Source organism: Drosophila miranda, chromosome XR (genome assembly GCF_003369915.1).
Source record: "Drosophila miranda strain MSH22 chromosome XR, D.miranda_PacBio2.1, whole genome shotgun sequence".
NCBI lineage: Eukaryota > Metazoa > Arthropoda > Insecta > Diptera > Drosophilidae > Drosophila > Drosophila miranda.
In genome coordinates, this window is record NC_046674.1 from 14,278,226 (window position 1) to 14,296,015 (window position 17,790).

At 49.5% G+C, this 17,790-nt stretch overlaps 2 protein-coding genes across 5 annotated transcripts; both read left to right on the forward strand.

Moving 5' to 3' along the window:
- Nucleotides 1–589: 589 nt before the first annotated feature.
- Nucleotides 590–12,795, forward strand: LOC108153655. Of its 3 annotated transcripts, none has more exons than XM_033387548.1 (4): nucleotides 590–698; nucleotides 769–921; nucleotides 12,115–12,506; nucleotides 12,564–12,795. In XM_033387548.1, the coding sequence occupies exons 2-4, from the start codon at nucleotides 900–902 to the stop codon at nucleotides 12,636–12,638; spliced, it is 489 nt and encodes a 162-aa protein (XP_033243439.1). In that variant the 5' UTR covers nucleotides 590–698; nucleotides 769–899; the 3' UTR covers nucleotides 12,639–12,795. The 3 variants fall into 3 exon arrangements, with proteins under 3 accessions (XP_033243439.1, XP_017139252.1, XP_017139250.1); XM_017283763.2 differs by having other exon boundaries at nucleotides 12,577–12,795; XM_017283761.2 differs by having other exon boundaries at nucleotides 12,115–12,480; nucleotides 12,533–12,795.
- A 17-nt stretch (nucleotides 12,796–12,812) lies between these two features.
- LOC108153654 lies at nucleotides 12,813–14,607 on the forward strand. 2 transcript variants are annotated; one of them, XM_017283760.1, is made up of 4 exons: nucleotides 12,813–13,589; nucleotides 13,661–14,259; nucleotides 14,339–14,410; nucleotides 14,502–14,607. In XM_017283760.1, the coding sequence occupies exons 1-3, from the start codon at nucleotides 13,088–13,090 to the stop codon at nucleotides 14,384–14,386; spliced, it is 1,149 nt and encodes a 382-aa protein (XP_017139249.1). In that variant the 5' UTR covers nucleotides 12,813–13,087; the 3' UTR covers nucleotides 14,387–14,410; nucleotides 14,502–14,607. The 2 variants fall into 2 exon arrangements, with proteins under 2 accessions (XP_017139249.1, XP_033243438.1); XM_033387547.1 differs by lacking the exon at nucleotides 14,502–14,607 and having other exon boundaries at nucleotides 14,339–14,453.
- The last annotated feature ends 3,183 nt before the right edge of the window (nucleotides 14,608–17,790 follow it).

The following is a 17,790-nucleotide window of genomic DNA, read 5'->3' on the forward strand; positions in this document are numbered from 1 at the left end:
TTGCTCCTTTTTCAGTGGCTGTGTGTGGCAACACCCAGTCTGGACACAGGACTCCGGACTCCACAAGGGTGGGCATGGAGTGAATCCGGAGTAGGATGTGGAGGCAGTCCAGACACTAGAAGCTTCCAAACTCCAGTGAAATTCGCCAACTGTCTGACTCTCCCCCGTCTGGGACTCTGTCTGTGTGTCTGCAAGGGAGAGACACATACAGACAGAGAGAGAGAGAGAGAGAGAGAACAGAAACTCCAACTCCGTGCAGGGCTGCACTTTTCGGGATGCCTGCAAAGAGTTTCGCTTTTTTCCATGCCCAGACTTTCGCTGCAGTTTTCATTTCAGAGCAGAAGCAGAGACCGAGCAGCAGAAAGCGCCGAAAAAAAAATAAAATATGTGGCGTGGGAGTGTGTTAGTAAGGCTAATTGACTTGCCACAGCTCGGGATCGGGTCCATGGCCACGTTGATGGAACTGCAAAATATCTGTTAGAGAATGCATCCCTGGGGATCCTACTCCGCTGATCCGAAGCACTATGGTTCTTGGGGCAAACTGTACCCACAAAATCGATGCCTTTGACATTTTCTAAGAAAGAATTGTGTAGGAATAGTCGTTTCGTTTTTGTAGGCAGGGGAACACAAATCATACGAGCAAATGTCAATCAAAATTTGTAGTTCTACGGAAACATTTCCATTCAAAGAGTATTCGTGTAAGGATCGAGTGCTTGTCAAAAGTATTCCCCAGGAAAATACATTTGTATTTTGTATTTTACTCTTTAGGTAATAGCAATAATGCTGTGGATAGTGTCGGCGTGCTGTTTCATTGGTTTCATCTTTCTGATCCTGTACTTGATTTGCCTCGCCATTGTGATATGTATGTCCATTTTCTACGGCTATGAGATTTCAAATTGATGTTGTCCAGAGATCCAGAAGGTAAGTTTGCATTTGAGTGGTTTTCCGGGGAAAGACTCCAAAAATTTGGGGGATTGGTAGCCTTTAACTCCGTCTTTTGTTCAGTCTTTTTGCTTGCCCTTGGAGGAGTCCTCTTCTTCCTTGGCAATAATTAAAAATTCAATGACTTCTGTGTGTGCTTTTTCCTTTTTGTTTGGCAGACCCGGCCAAAGGGAAATCATAGACCAAATCAAATGGCTCTCTAGCTAGAAAATGCCATTAATTTACCCCCATTTCCATAACCCCCAAACAGCAACGAGAGCAACCCCCAAAACTGCTCAGACAGACAGTTCAGTTTCAGCTCTAGTTCCCCAGACCCAGACACAGAACCAGACCCAGAACCAGGACCCCTCGTGGAAGTTGACAAAAGTTTTATGCATTACCTTTGTCTACATCTTGGCCGAGGGGTTCGGTCAATGGCGGTGGTGGGGTCGTGGGTAGTGGCTCAGATAACAGTCTATGGATTGAGTCGCTGCTTTCATTTTGGGGGTGTTGTTGGGTATAAAAACACACACTACTGGGTCTCAAGGAAACATCTCCGAACAGTCCTGCTGTCTAGGTCCCTTTTTAATAGATCCATCTTCGGAAAGACGGATTCCAATGTCTCTATTTACTCTCTCCCACTCCCTGTCTGTTGGACTGTCTCTGGTTTTGTGGCCATCTCTGTTAATGCACTTGTCCCCCCTCCCACCAACCCCGTTTGCATTCTGTTGAATTTTTAATCAGCCTTCGGCCTCTGGCTTCCTTGATTTGATTGAATCGAATAAAATGTGCGACGAGCTTCACTCTCGCTCCACTTCCCCTTTTTGGCTGTGCCAGCGCTGGTCTACAAATTTTTAGAAAGTTCCACGACTGCTGCTCCGACGCCGACTCCTTCTCCGAGTCCTTCTCTGACTCCTCCTCCTCCACCACCTTCTGCTGCTGCATCCCTTGGCTGGCTATCAGCCCCAACTCCATCTCCGACTCCAACCTTTGGCTGCCTTCCTTCTCCTCGTCGGTGTCTGCACTGCGTCACGTTCGCCGCATGCTGTCTGCCATTTTGGCTTTTCCTGCAGGAAGCTTGCATATATTTTACGTTCGCCATGTTGTTTTTACCTCTGTGTGCGGCTGTGTGTGTGCATCTGTGTGTGTGTGCGCTTGTGCCTGTGTGCCTGTGTGCAGTGTCTGCTGTGTGCTGGTGCCCCAACTCTTCACTTTTATCGATTGAATTGTGTCTCAGGCTGTGAAATGCAGGTCATTGATCTGTTCGTGCCTGCCTTTCTGCCTGCCTGCCTGCTAAAAACGACGAAATGCTTTTTCGGTTTTTCTTGTTGTCTCTCTCTCTCCCCGCCAAAGTGGCGCCCCACCACACAGAAGGGTCGCGGTCTGGGGCAAGGATGGCACACTCTCTGTGTGTGGAGTGCAACTTCTGGTTCTGTTTCCAGCAAACAGGATAATAAATCAGATTCCGATTCGATAAACGGATTTTATGTTGTGCTAATTTGGCAGGATTGGATTATAGATGGTCCTCGGCTTGCCTGGGATACTCGTACGATTAGATTGGATTATCAGCTAATAGTTCGATTTGAGAGGAGAAGAAGAGATTCGTCTCAATATCGCTGATCTTTGAGAGTTGTTTTAGAAGGGCAGACACATAAATATGGCCCTACTTATGAGCATTCTTCCCAGAACCCACAAGCATCTACATATCTAGCATCTCACAGTAAATACATATGTATCTTTCTATGGCTTTTGCCAAGATTCAGTGGGGAAGTTATCGCCGATCCTCTTGGGATTTTCTCCTCCTTCCTAAACCTCAATCGAATGGACCGAGAATCGGCATTTGACACAAAAATCCATAGACCGAGTGACTCATTTGAATCTAAAGACTTCCAGTATTCGTAATACACAAAAAATCATGTGTTTTCCCAAATGTAAGATGATTATATTGGTATCATCTTTCAAAATCTCTGCAACATCTCGCAAGCACAGTAGCGCTCTTCGAAAAGTTGCCGCAACATTTAGACAATTCTACAGACATTCTACATTCTACATGGGATTACATGCTACAGTAATCCGGGAGGGCGTTGAAAGTATGCAATAAAATGGGATGGGTTCTCTGGCGTATGTCCTGCGACCGTTCTCCATACTGAGGACACACTGTAGTGTGGTTCCACCCAAGCACTTCCCTGTTCCAGCCAACAGGGCGAAGCATTTCCTTTTTGCCGAAACTTTGGGGTACTGGAGCAGCAGGAGGAGGAGGAGGTGGAGGTGGAGGAGGAGAAGCTGGAGTGGGGGCCAGACAGCCAGCGCAATGTCTGTCGATGGAGCGACACTGTACCCCCAAGAGCAGCAGCAGCCCTGAGACCCTGCCAGACACTGGTAGAAAGGGAAATCAACTGCGACTTATGGCACCAGGATGTGTATTTTGTGTGCCCTGGAGTTTTCCTGTTTCCCCCGTTTTTCGTTTTGCAAAATGGAAGGTTCCGGAAAATGGAAATTATAAAAATAGAAGCGAGGACTGTCCGGCCCGGCTTGGCTTGGCTTGGCTTGGCTTGGTTCAATGACCAGGCAATGGCCGCGTCGATGCTATCGGGGCTCGCAGGGACCTGCACCTTCCCACACAACGCCGCCAGGCCCAGCCCCTTCCCCCCCGAGTTGAGGAAAAGCTACCATAAATGCAAATAATTCACAGAACGAGTTGCAAGGTCGACGAACGTTGCATGCGGTTGCGGTTGTCCAATCCATGCCCTTCCCCCCCCCCCCCTTTGGCTTAACGTCAGGTGAGCTAATGCCCAACGCACAGAGCCAAACACGTTTCAGGTCTCCCTGTGGAAACTATCGCATAATTTGTGGGTAACTTTTTGAGCAACGCCCCTCGGACGGCCGCGTCCCTCGATCCCGCTGCAGAGTCCATCAATCAATCAATCCCACCGGAAGGCAGGGAAAACTTTCACATCGAACTAATTGGCGTAACCCTGGCATTGGCTGCTTCACCCCGATACCAGCGATACGTGCGATACCTACGATTTGTACGATACCTACAATACCAGCGATACCTGTGGGGTAATCTGCCAGCCCCATCAACGACATGTGTTCGAGGGCAGTCCAGACATTTGAAGGAGAGAGAGAACTTGTTTCCCTTGGCATAGGCGGACTTTTGGATGCTCTCTCCACTCTATAAGCGATCTCCATTAGAGCTAAAGCTGGGATCCCTTCAGTGCGGTAGCTTTGCTTGACCCTTCCTGCCTCGAACTGCCACCAATTCCGCTGTAGCCCTCTCTGGGTTAGGGTGCTCTCTTCGGGAACTTCGCGGTCATTGCAACTGCAACAACAAGGGCACTCCACTCGAAGCTCGCTCAGCGCAGGCGTCGGCACTAGACGAAAGCGGAAAGGGAGGGAAAGGGAGAGAGAGAGAGGAGCATAAGTAAGACCCGGTACTGCGTAAGAGCGAGGGAGAGGGAGCGAGAGTCTGCCCCTTCTCTCCCCACTGCCCCCACCCACCCATCAATAGGCATAGGCTAATGGCCTCTCGAGTCGTTCGCTGATGCTATAATCGTTGGGATTGCCATTGCTGCTGCATTCCACACGGCTCTCCGGGTCTCTGGCTCGCTCTCTGGCTCTCTCTCTCTCTCTCTCTGGCTCTGCCCCCTCCCCGCCCACACTCTCACCCAGTTTCGCCTTGGAGCCGGCTCTGCCGCAGCTCTGCTGGCATTGACACTGACACTGCGCCACTTCTGGCATCGCCCTGGCATTCGTAGTGGCCCTGCTTCTTGCAGCAAAGGCTACCAGCAGCACCTACGTGCCGCCCCTGGCCCCCACCACCACCGCCACCACCACCACCACCCAACTTGGCTCTGGTCTTGAACTGGTCTCGCATCCATCTTCGTCTGTTAGGGGGGTTGTGGTGTGGGGGGCAGCTCCACAGTGGGGACTGGGAAAGAATCTTGCATTACTTTGGACAAATTTAATCCTAAAATCGCTGTTCCACTGTGCCTGGGCCCACAAGAAGCACACTATTTGCTGATGATATGCCTCTTGCATTGACAACTCGTCGCATTTTATGCCAGGACATGCTCTCGGACTAGGGCCCATGGCATCCATGACATCCATGACATCCATTGGATCTACCATCCCATCAAGGGGCTTCGCTTCCGTTGATGATGCACTGGGCCGAGCCTTTTAATTGGCCTAGTCCATTGAGTGCTCCATTTGCCCCGACTACGTGTCCGTGTGCGTGTGCGTGTGTGCGTTCGTGGCAAGGTGAGAGTGCATGGGCTCTGGCTGTTGGTCCAAGGGTTTACACTCGGCACACGCACCTTAATGGACGTCTGAAATTGGCACTCAATTGGGGGGCCGAACAAGTTTCAATTGCAAATGGCTCACAGTTCCCAGAACAACGAGAGCCTAATGGAATTCTGCTTGGTCTTAGGCTTAAACAAATTTTCAGGCGAGGAAGACAATAATTCATCGAGAAGAAGGTGCTTTTCAGGAATTGTCGGGCTGGACATGGGTATATCTTTAAGTACAGTCGAAGTTCCGTCCGTAATGCTTTGGCTATAATTTGTTTATAAAGAAAACTTCTTTGTACTTCCGTTCGTAATGGAAAAGATCGACTCTATATACAGTTAACCAATCCATAAGGACCAAAGCCCCATAGTAGATCCAATGCGATCTTCCAATCTTAAGAAATTCTAAAGAGTACTCAGAGGGTTCAGGCTCTGGGCTCTGCCATCGATCTACTTACCCATACGCCATCTGACAGTAGTGCCAAATGATGAGTAAACCTAGACGAAAAAAAGGAGCATTAATATATGTAAACAGAGGACAAAAAAAGGGACATGAGACACCACAATTAAAATGAAAATCAACGAAAAGCGAAAACTTTTTGTCACACGAAACACACATAGAGAGAGAGAGAGAGAGAGAGAGGGGGAGAGAGGGGGAGAGAGGGGGAGAGGGAGAAGGATATGTACACATAGAACAATAACAGACTAACCTATTGTAAAGTGGGGGAAATATAAAGCTCAACGGAAAACAGTGGTGCATACATCCAAAATTACATACTTTCATGTGTGTGTGTGTGTGTGTGTGTGCATATGGCGTGTACATCTGTGTGAACAGGCGACAACATTTTCCAAAATGGCGTCCCACCATGACTAACAGCCCTGCCAACATGCAACTGCCACTGGCCCCCGCCGCACCACCCACACAGCGCACCAAAAGTGGGAGAATGGAGCAGAGCAGCTCTTGTCCGCCGGAGTTGGAGTCGGAGTCGGAGTTGGAGTTGGAGCCGGAGAGCAGGTCAATGATACCAAAAGTTAAACCACCCAAAACCCAAACCCAGAGCCCAAAAAACCCTCTCCCCCTACAACTTCAACTCTACCACCCGCCCCCCAATGTCTGCGTCGCACTTGAGCAATTTCCACAAAAAAAGGAACAGCAAAAAGTAAAGAATAAAACAGAAACCGAAACAGAGGAGAGAAAACCAGCAGCGGCGGCAGCAACATAAAGCGAAGCGAGCCGCACCCTTGGCTGGGGGGACACCCACTGCTGCATGCAACATAACTGGCAGCGTCAGTGTCAAGTTTACGCTAGCTCCGCTCTTCGCTCTCCCCTCACCCCGCACCCCTCACGCCCACCGCACCACTCCGAACTCCATTTTCAATGGCAGCCATAGGAGTCGAGTCCCAGGGCCACAAAAGCACTTTTATCTTTTGTGCAGTGGAAAGCAGGCGGTGGGGCGTGCTGGGCGTGGGGCGTGGGAGGAGGGTGCTAAAGGTGGGGGGGGGATGAGACGTATGCGGCACCTACCGCCCCAACTCTGTTGGCTGCCGCCTCATGCATCATTTATTCAGCCCCCACTCTGCCGTGCTCTTTCTCTCTCTCTCTTTATCTGCATCTGTTTTTGCACAGCTTTTCCTGTTTCTTTTCTGTGTCTGTGTTTGTGTATGTGCAACGCCGGCAGCGGCAGTGGCAGTGGCAGTGGCAGTGGCAGCGACGCAGCAACAACAACCACGCCACAACTTGAACAACGCGGTGAAGGTCATTGCTACCAAAATTGTGTCTCCCTTTTGTCCTACTCTACTCTCGACTCGACTCGACTCGACTCGACGCGACGCGAGGCGACTCTGCTTCGACTCCATTCGACACAGACACATTTCCCTGTCTGTGTGTGTGTGTGTGTGCGTGTTCATGCTTCTGCATGAGGCATGGCATCCATCCTAGTGGTATACTCCACATCCAACATAACTCCGACCATGAATAGTAGCTGGCAAGAGGGAGCTTGAGCCGGAGCTGGGGCTGGAGCTGGTCTCTGGGGAGACCTCTCGACTGCACTCGTCGTTGGGGGAGATTTTCTTTCTCTTGGTTTTCCTTCTCTTTTGTTGTTGTTGTTGTTTTCTTTTTTTTTTGCATTTCGTTTTGTTTGCCTTTCGCCGTTTTCGCCTGCCCAGCCCTGTGGTGTCTTTTCATCAAATTTTGTATAAAGCAAAGAGCAAGGGCATGCAGACTGCTGCAGAGTGGCCAGATGGTTGGATGGGACGTTCACTCGTATCTCCTTTAAATTCTAGGTATTCTACGGGCCATCCAAGAACTTCAGGGATCAGACAGGTGAGGGCCTATCCGTCAATTGCCTTTCAGACCTCCACAAGTGCCGTCCAGAGCAGTTCCGGAGTTTCTCAATATGATGACCGGTTGTACGGCGATCAGAGGCTTCCTCGATCTCTGTTTTATAGCTGGACTGGTAACCGCCACGTAGGTATTTCGCTAGGGAGTTCTATGTGTAATACCTCCTTATATACTATTCGGCTCCTATAAAGGTACTCTTTTTTTAAGGATAATTTTCCTAGTTCATGACCGTTCCGCTCTCCTCTCTGATTTCCATCTAAAGTGGTTTTTTAGGTGACTTTTTCTCATGGGAATTTATGTTTCTAGTCCAAGGGCCTGCTTTAATAGTTAAAACCTTAGAGCTTTATGGCCTGCTATGTACTTATGTAGACCTACCAGTAGTACGACTCGCACCCATCTTCATCTGTCATTGTTTTGGACATTTGAAATTCATTTCAAGCGGAAAACTATTGGATTCTCTAGTTATTAGGTAATTTCAAGAGATAAACGAGTAACGAGCAACGAGTAAAGAATACTTACGGTACGAGTACGAGATCGAGTGACGATATATCTATAGCTCAATCTATGTCAATAGAACGAACATCACCCAAAGTATATCCTATACTCGTATATCTCACCTTCTAAGCGACTCTGTGCCTTGACCTTCTAGTGTTTTTAGGTAATAGCGAGAGATGAACGAGTAACGAGTAATGAATACGGTTGGAGCGAGAGCGAGTGACGGTGATTGCTGTTCCTCAAAGCTTTATAGCTTTGGTCAATAGAACGAACATCTCCCAAAGCATATCCCATACTCGTATATCTCACCTTCTAAGCGACTCTGTGCCTTGATGAGAGATGAACGAGTAAAGAGTAACGAATACGTATGGAACGAGAACGAGTGACGATGATTGCTGTTCCTTTATCTTTATAGCCATATCTCACCTTCTAATCGACTCTGGGCCTTGACCTTCTAATGTTTTTTGCAGATCCCTTGCATTCCAGCCATCTGGCAACGCTCTGCGTCACTTGAACAGCGATTACAAAATCGCTACGTCGCCATCAGACCACCCCATACCCCCCCCCCCCCCTCCGCCCAAAGGGCTCCCCAAGCAACTCCACATTTGCAAACATCTCTCTCCCCTTCTGTCCTTCACACCTCCGCCCTCCACTCCGGACGCGCTCTCTAAACAGAGAATTTGCAAACTTGTTCGTTCGCTTTGCTGCACCCCGCACCCCGCACCGCGCACCCCGCACACCCCAGCCCCTCTGGCCAGGCCACAAACTGTGTCTGTGTCACTCAACCCACTAAACTAGCGCACAATGGGAAATGCGATGACGACGGCAACGACGACGACGTTTCGACGCTGGGCAACGGCTCACACTCGTTTCTCTACTTCTCTACTGCTCTCTCTACGGGCTTCGCTCTTCGCTCTTCACATTCTTCCATTCCCCCCCCCCCCCCCCCACCCATCGCTCGACAGAGCAGACATTGCACTGCCTCTGCTTACTCCTTTCCCTGCTTATGCTGCTGCTTCTGCTCCTTCTCGTTCCTCTTCTGCCCTCCCCCCCTTGCCCAGCATCTGTTTTCGTCTCTCTTTTGCTGTTTGCTGCCTCGATTCACGTGCTGCTTGTCGCCGTCGCACGCTTTTCGTGTGCTGTCGTTTCGCTCGTTCGTTTCGTCTGCTGCATGCAACATTTTCCGCACGACGTTGCTCCTCCTCCTCCTCCTCTACCCTCCTGGCTAGGCAGCCAGCTCTCAGCGGAAGTTCTGTGTGTGTGTTTGTGTGTGTGTGTGCTTGTGCCCTGGCTGTGTGTGTGTGTGTGTTCTGTTGTGTGTTCTGGGTTCAATGTCTGGTGGTTGACCTACCCACACTCCACTCCAAGCGCTTTTCGCCAAAGCAACGGAGGGAGGGCAGGCGAGGGGAGGGGAAGCCAGGACTCCACTTTGCTTATTTGCAGAGACTCCTCCTGCCGCTGCCACAACTACTTGGGGAATTAGAAAGTGCCCCGCCCAGAGACCCGCCACCATCGTCTCTCTGTGTGACAAGTGAAAACTAGAAAATTCCACTTCTCACTAAAGTAAAAGTGTCTTATCAGGCACCCCACTGGAGTGTGGGTGTGGGTGTGGGTGGCCGCAGGACTCCTCTGGCGTCACCAGGACTAGACAATAAGCTCCAGCATAGAGCTGCATGCATTTCCAGCAAATATGTAAGTAAATTCCCCGAAACGATTGTCTTCCATCAATCGCCCAAGACTTGACCAAGGGCATGGCCAGAAGGGAGCAAATGGGAAAAACCACTTATTCGACTGCTTCTGCCACCAACTGGTTTTCCACTTGCAGTTTTCCCCACGGCTGAGAAACTCCAGAAGATTCAAGGCTAAGCCTGGTTAGGTCATTGCCATTGCCGAGGCATTTTCCCCCGTGGAAAAACTAGTTGCAATACCCAGGCAACACTCTCCACTCCCCCTTCCCCCTGCCCCATGCCCCTTCCCAGCTCCAACTCCAACTCCAGCCGAGCAATGTGCAATGTTTGCTTAGATGGATTACCGAAGAACTGAAACTGGCTGAACGGGTTTCGTTCCAGGGAAAGTTCTAGGTGCCGGAGAGAGAGAGCGAGTGTAATAGTGCTAGAGAAATGGAGAAAGTTGCAATTGGCAAAAGAGACACTTGTGCCCAGCCCGCCAGCCCATTGTGCAACCATCTCCCCTGCTGCCGCTTCAGGTGGGAACTAGGTGAGGTGAGTCACAGTTGCAACCCTTCCTGGGGCGAGGTGGGGTTGCACTCTCCACGAAATGACAAATTATCCTGCACAGCCTGCTGGCCACGACACAGACATGTCGGGGACAGGGACAGCCACAGGGACAGAGACTCCCTTCTGTAATCAAAGGGGGGAACGGCCCTCAGGACAACTGGCACCTCGGAACAGGTGCTGTGTCTGTCCATGCTTTCCCCTGGCCTGGGATGGGTCTTTCAACTGATTTCAAGTCTTAACAGCAAGAACTACTAAGCCCCACCGTCCAGATCGAAAAAATTATCGTATTAGCCATCCAATTATTGGCTAAACCTCTATTAACCTTTGTCGTTCGGGGTAATGCCCTTGCCGTATGACGAGTATGTACACGTTTCAGCATTTCGAATGCTGTTGTATCCCCTAAGCTGGTGTCCTTTATGTGTCTGCTGTGTGCACTCCCTCAACAAAGGACCCGTATCCAAGGGCGAGTGCCAGTGTTGTCCCCCTGTCAAAGCTCAACCCTTTTTTCGAGTCGCGTCGAGACGAGTCCGAGGCATTCGCGCAACATTCTCCTTGGTTTATTGACCTCCATGTTGCACTGCATTGCGTCATCGGCTGGGCTCATCTGTCCCCGGGGCACGTTCCGCTCTTATCACGCAACAGGCATCAAAAGTGTCAGCCCAATAGTCTGTGTCTCCTCCCATCTCCCCTCTCTCTCTCTTCCACCCAGCCAAGTGCAATTGCTGCAGCAGCAACGATTACAAATTAGCGAAAGTTTTGGGCTGGAGAGGGAGGACAACTGTCTGGGACCTGACATCGCCGCTTGCTTGTTTGTTTGTTTGTTTGTTATTTGTGGGAATGGGAGAAACCAGGGAATGTGGAATGTGGAATGGCCAATGGGTGTGCTGCTGGCCACAGGGGGGTTGCAACACACACACTCGTTGCGTGGCGGCATAATAGCTGTAATCTATATCATTTTGCACAGTTTGCTGGCGTCGTCGCCAGTGCTTGCTTGATGTTTTGGCCAAATAAGTGGCCATAAAACGCAGCCATAGACGATGCCAAGCCGCAGATGGGGCAAGGCAAGGCGATTCGGGCACTAGGGTGGAAACAACTCAAAGGGTTACTGGAAACAGCTTGGAGCGCCATACACTCGTACCATCAGCAATGTCATCCCACTGCCAATGGGTTTCTTTCCATTACGATCATAGGAATACTCCACTGTAATTATTCCACGATCCATGGAAAGACGAGCCATCGAACCCTGCTCTCACCCCACTGCCATCTCTCTCCATAGCTTACTCTCTGGACGGGGCTTCGGCTGCAGTTTCGGGCCGACTCTGGTCTCTCCATCGGTTCGGCGCGGCTCGTGCTCTCGGGCGCTACAGCGCAGGGAACGATGGAAACGCAACGGAATATTACGGACTTACCGTTCGAGGCTCTTGACCTGATATTCAAAGAACTTGGTAGAGAGAAGGATCAATAGAGCTGGGGGGCAAGCGCATGAGGTTCTGGGCGGAGTATTTTCCCACCACATTAGCGATAGATGCCGACGGCTTCCGGTTAGTGCCAGTGGCATGAAGACACGTTCATCTTGTAGAACTGTGGGTCGACTATTGTAGAGTGTTTTGGGATCAGGGCGAATGATAGGACTGGAATTCTCAAATTGGACAAGCCTGTGACAAGTAGAACTCCCTTAAGTGATGCAGTTGTGTACCTATGGTGTACGGATAACTTTATCGGGGCTTTGGAAGGTCTCCCAAAGCAGAGAACGTTAAATCCTCGGTGTTTATGGTGGGCTCTCTCCGATATGTAGTTTGGATAACTAATAGATACCGTTCCTTCCCTTTTTCAGTGCCTCATATACAGAAACTGATCGAGTTCGAGGCCTCAGTCTACAAGCCATGCAAATTGGATCTTCTGAAGAAACTTCGCTATCGGACAGTGCGCGAAATGCGCATAATGCTCAACGGGGAAGCTCCTTCGCTGTCATGGCCCTTCTCGGAGGCGCTCAGATTGAAGAGATGCCTGCCTCCCTGCCCTAGAATCCTTAAATCCTTGGATCCCGATCCGTTCGATGGCGATGGCTTCCTCGAAGTCCGACGATCGCCAATGCGTAATTTCAAGAACTATTTTGATCTTGGGGCTTCTAGGGCTGGCATTCCCTTTAAACTGGTAACACTTGATCGACCAAAGTACCGGCTGGATGAAACGATACGCGGTAGGAATCCAGCATCGAAGCGGGTGGTAATCTACACTTTTGTTATTTACAGATTCCCAGGACGTTGAATCCAGAGTTAATAGATCTCGATTACAGATACGCCGAGCTCTAGGTGTTCCACTCTTCATCGTTCCATAATTGGTATTTACAATTTATGAGCGAGGCGACCGCGCAAAAGCAATCTGTTGCGCATAGGCCGGCGCCCGAGAGCCATCGCAGTGCTCTTCACGGAAATATAGTAATTCTTCTTACGCACACAGTTATTTTCGATCCAGTGATCCAGTTATTCGACTAGTCAAATATACAAATACAAATACAATTGTTTTTCACAGAAACTTATCTGCAAAAATACATGCAGTGCGTGCTGGCACCCGAACCCGCACACCCGCTGTTCCAGTGCCAGCGTCAGTGAGCCGCTCAAAACGAAAACGCGAGAGAGGGAGAGAGAGAGAGAGAGAGACCTCTTCACGCGGTTTCTCACTGTTTCTCTCTGCACTGCACTTACGAGGCTTGCGTTTATCTGTGTTTCAGTTCCATTTTCGCTCTCTCGGCGGCGCGGCGTTGGCTTTGGCCTGCGTCTGGGTCTGGGTCTGGGCGAAACATTTCGATGGCGGCCGCAGTGGCCCAACGGAACATTTTGGACCTTCCGTACGAGGTTCTTGATCTGATTTACAAAAAACTCATCGACCTGAGCGATAGAATCAATCTGGCCAAAGCGGATGAGTATCTGGGCGAGGCCTTCGCCTTCCACAGTCGCGACGAGTTCCGGAAGGTGTCCACCTATACATATTTTCAGGGGGATTGGTGGCCCTTTCTGCTGTCCCTGTGCGGCACGCATGTGCGCGAGTTCCGTTTTTCCACCGGTACCAATTGGAGTGACCGCCTGGCCAAGTTGGTGGAGCGCCACTGCCCCCACCTGGAGAAAGTGATTTTGTGTGTGAATAATGTCAGCTGCAAGGGCGTCAGGTCGTTGGTTACACACGCCAGTGCAACAATAAAAGAAATCGATTTGCATGTGAATACCAATCGTATCTCAGAGATACTTCACGAGTATCCCGATTTGCCACAGCTCAGAAAGGCTACATTCTGCAATTTGTCGTATGTGGATGGTGAGTGTCCTCCAGTCCGCTATAATAAACATCGACTTTGCCTTGAGTCCTTCCGTTTTTCCATCTTTCAGTCCACTCTATACAGAAATACAACACAGTGGAGGATTTGGAACTGCGGTCTGGAAGTTATAGCCACGATAAATCTATCAAACTATTCGAAATTACTGCTAATCTAAAGAAACTGCGTTTCTTGAAGGTGTTACATTATAATTTAGTAGAGTCTGGGGATGGGGACGGGGATGGGGATGGGGATGGGGATGCTCCTCTGGGGATGCCAATCCCATGCCCCAACGTGGAATACCTCCAAATTTATAATTGTCAGATTTCAATGGAGTTGCCGCTTTGCCCGAAGATCAAAACGCTGAAAATTGGCTGCTGTATATCGAGTATCGAGGACGTGCTCTGCAGATTCATCGTGAAGCAGGGAGCCACCTTGGAGGACATCGAGATTGACTGTCGTCCCTCGCTATGCGATAGCGGCAGTTTTCTCGAAATTCTCCGCAGCTGCAAGAGACTCCGTTTGATTCGCCTTCAGGCACAAAAGGTCAAGTTCACCAGGGAAGTGGTGGCCACCATGATGGACATTCTGAAGGACAATGGCGTCACACCGGATAGGCCGCTACGATTAATACTCTACTACAGGGCGAAGGTTCTCTGGATCGCTCAATGGGTGAGTTATTTTTTGAAGCAAAATGCCACAAATTTCACTCTCTCTCTCTCTCTCTCTCTCTCTCTCTCGTTTTGTGTAGCTCCGGTCGAATAGCAATCGGAATTTAATCTCTGTTCAGGAGTGGTGACAATAAATATCAGAATTAAATATGGCAAGTAATTGTGTATTTTGTATAAATAAAACAACAAAATAAATGTCTTTTTTTGTTCTTTCCCAAACCAAAATACTGTCTTATGTTACAGCCCATGCCCATACTATACTCGAACATGCAGTTGCTTCTCGTCACAGAGAGTAGGCTAGGCCTTTCCTCTCCGTTACTCTCGCCGCTCAGAGGAACGCATGGGAAAATAACGAAGCATTACAGACCTGCTGCCGCCCGCTCGTGGCCCCCAATCCGAAACACCCAAGCACATGCACATGCATATGTCTTCTGTTTATTCCAAATAAAATACCCTGCTCGCAAAATCATTTCACCATCTTTATTTTTCCTTGCAACATAAAGATCTCCTCAGCTGAAAAACTGATGCAATAAACCGGAAAAGCTTTGCCCCAAAGAAAAAGATAGGCACTGAAAGAGAGACAGAGAGAGAGAGAGAGCAACAATGAGAGCTTTGGAACGGACTGCATAACATTTTTTGAGAGTCGTCGCTCAGTTCGGTTCGGGCTGTCTATCCGATTTCACTCTCTAGGGTAAGGGGAACGATGGAAACACAGCGGACTATCACGGACCTGCCGTTCGAGGTTCTTGACCTGATATTCAAACAACTCGATTATCCGAGGAGGCAGAAATGGCAATTGGCGGACGCCCATGAGATACTGGCCGAAGCATTCGCCTACCACAGTCGCGATTATTATAGAAAACTTTCACTTGATTACTGGTGGACACCCGACACCTATGCGCTTTTTTTGAAGACCTGCGGATCGACTACGGGAATGGGATTATCACAAGGGTAGCGATGAGTTGGCGAAACACTGTCCTCACTTGGAATCGATTGATTTCTGTGTCGATTCAAGAAATTGGCAACACGTAAAGTCCTTGATTCTGCTACTCAAAGGTAACAATACGATAAGATCGATGGTAATAGACATGGATGACAAAAATATCCCCTTTACCGTCCTGCACGGCCTGACAAAGTTTCCACAGTTAAGAAAACTGGTTTTCGTTCATAATATAGGGGATGCAGGTGATGATCCTTTTTGCAATCTCTTCAATGATCCACCTTTTCAGTCTATGAGATACGGAGGTTGGTTAACTTGGAAGAGTTGACATTAAGGTCCCATTCGAGGGGTTTTCGTATCAATATATCACCTGAAGAAACTTCGGTACTTGACGTTGCGCGACATTTTTATGGAAGCCGAAGCCGTAGCTGAAGCCTCTTTAATTCCGTGGAGCGCATGAGCTGGTGCCATCTCTCAACCGAAATTCCAGTCTGCCCTAAGCTCAAATCATTCACACTCACGTCATGTGAATGCCACATCAAGAACTTGGTTTACAAAACTATTTTGAAGCAATCCAATAGCTTGGAATATCTGGACGTATACTGCCGTCCGTCGGCCTTCGATGGGGATGGTTTTTTCGCGGCTCTGCGTGCCTGTAAAAAACTCCGAAAGTTTCGTGATCCACTGGGAGACGTGACCATCTACAGGGCGTACGTGTTTGCCATGGTAGACATGGCTTCACACCGGAGAAACCGTTCAAATTGTGGCAGTTCGACCGTCCAAAGATGAGGTCTTATGGCCCATACCGATTCCGAAATCCCAATGGAAATGCTTACTTTTCAGGTCGGCCAGAGTTCGAGTCCTGGAATAATTGACATCCATCTTGTTGAATTGGAATAATGCGAATAAACGTTTCATTTGACAAAGTTATCTTTTATTTTGTTTCTTCTGAAAATGATGCCCAAAGCACACTCCAATTACACATACACGAACTCGGTCCTAGGCGAGTACAAATTTGCTCGCTTTTCTGCCTTTTAACACGCTGACAGCCATGTCGATTGATGCCTGAGAGCTTTCTTGTATGCACCAGCACGCACGGTGGCGTCTAGATGCCGGGGAGTCGCACATTTGAGCTGTCAGATGCAAGAACCAAAAGTGTTCCAGTAGGTGAACAGATCTAAAGATGCTGTGGTACAGTTTGAACAAAAGTGCCACAATGTAAATTCCGTGAAGTATTAGATTTTGCTCATTTAAATGAAGGCTATGATAGGGTCCGGGAGTTGCCTGAAGATCGAGGCACTGTTGAATTATTGCTTGAGATTTATGTGAAAAACTTCAAGAAGGATTCGCATATGCTAACCAGGCCTTGGCCATGTCTCGCTTAAGACAGGTTTTCCAGGTAGGTAGCCTCCGTCTTAAGCGAGTGCTGGGTGTATGTATTTCCCCTTCGATTGCAATCGGGCAACATTTATAGCCGGAATGAACAAAAGCCCCTATCGTTTGGCTCTTTGAACACCTGGCCAGAGCAATGCAATGGGCATCTTATTTTCGAGGCACGTGTGCTTCGACTGGTCTCCGCTCCAATCCCCATGTCTGGCTACCGATTCTGTTTGACCCTAGACGGGGGAAATATTTCAACAAGTCCCCCCAGGAGTCACAGCAGCAAAGGTGACAATTTAGCCAGCGACGCCATCGACCCTCCTCCTCCTCCTCCCCAAAAATATGACTAATGCTTTGCACAGAACCCAAATCCCACACGAACTTTGAACTTGCGGTTGAACCTATAGTCCCTCCGAACCAGCCCACATCCCAGGAGGACAGGTGCAATGGACACACGGCGGCGCCACCAAAATTCCTGCCCTGGCTTACTCATCGTGGCAGTGGGAGTGGGAGTGGGAGTCGGGGGGAGAGATGATTCACCTTCAACGGCTGCAGGACGGAATAATAAAGCAGGATAAGCAGCAGCATTCATTCCAAATATTGTGCAGGTTCGGGCGGGGACAAGTGGATGAACTTTCTGCCTCTCGAATCCAGTACGGGGCGAGTGAGTCATCGACCGTGGGCGGCTCCTCAGCCGTAAATAAAACAAAGTGCTCGTCTTTATCCCTATCCCATCCCTACCTCTATCTTCGAACCCGACCGATCCCCTACCGATGGAAATTAGTTGTCAATGAACTCTCGAGACGGGAGGCGACTGACTTATAGCATACTTTTGGCTACTTTTGGGCCCGGCACGGCCCGGCCCGGCCCGAATCAGTTCACTGCACGCACATTGACCCAATAATTGGCTTTGGGGGCTCTGGCTCTCTTTCTCTGCCTTTGGCCTGGTCTGGATAGAGCACCGCGGGATGCCTTAGCACCGCTTGGCCAGCCAGGGAACGGGGCCAGCCCCAATTGCCCCGAAATCGAAACGCCATTGGACATGGGAGCGCGATGTCGCACCCACTTTGTGGTTTCGCGGTTTGTGGGGGGTGGTGGCAGGTGGCAGGTGGGAGGTGGGAGGCGGGTATGTAAATGTCTTCTCTGTTTACGGGAATTTTATTGCACATTAGTCTAGTCCTGCTGGATCCCTGCTAATTGGCAGGGACATTT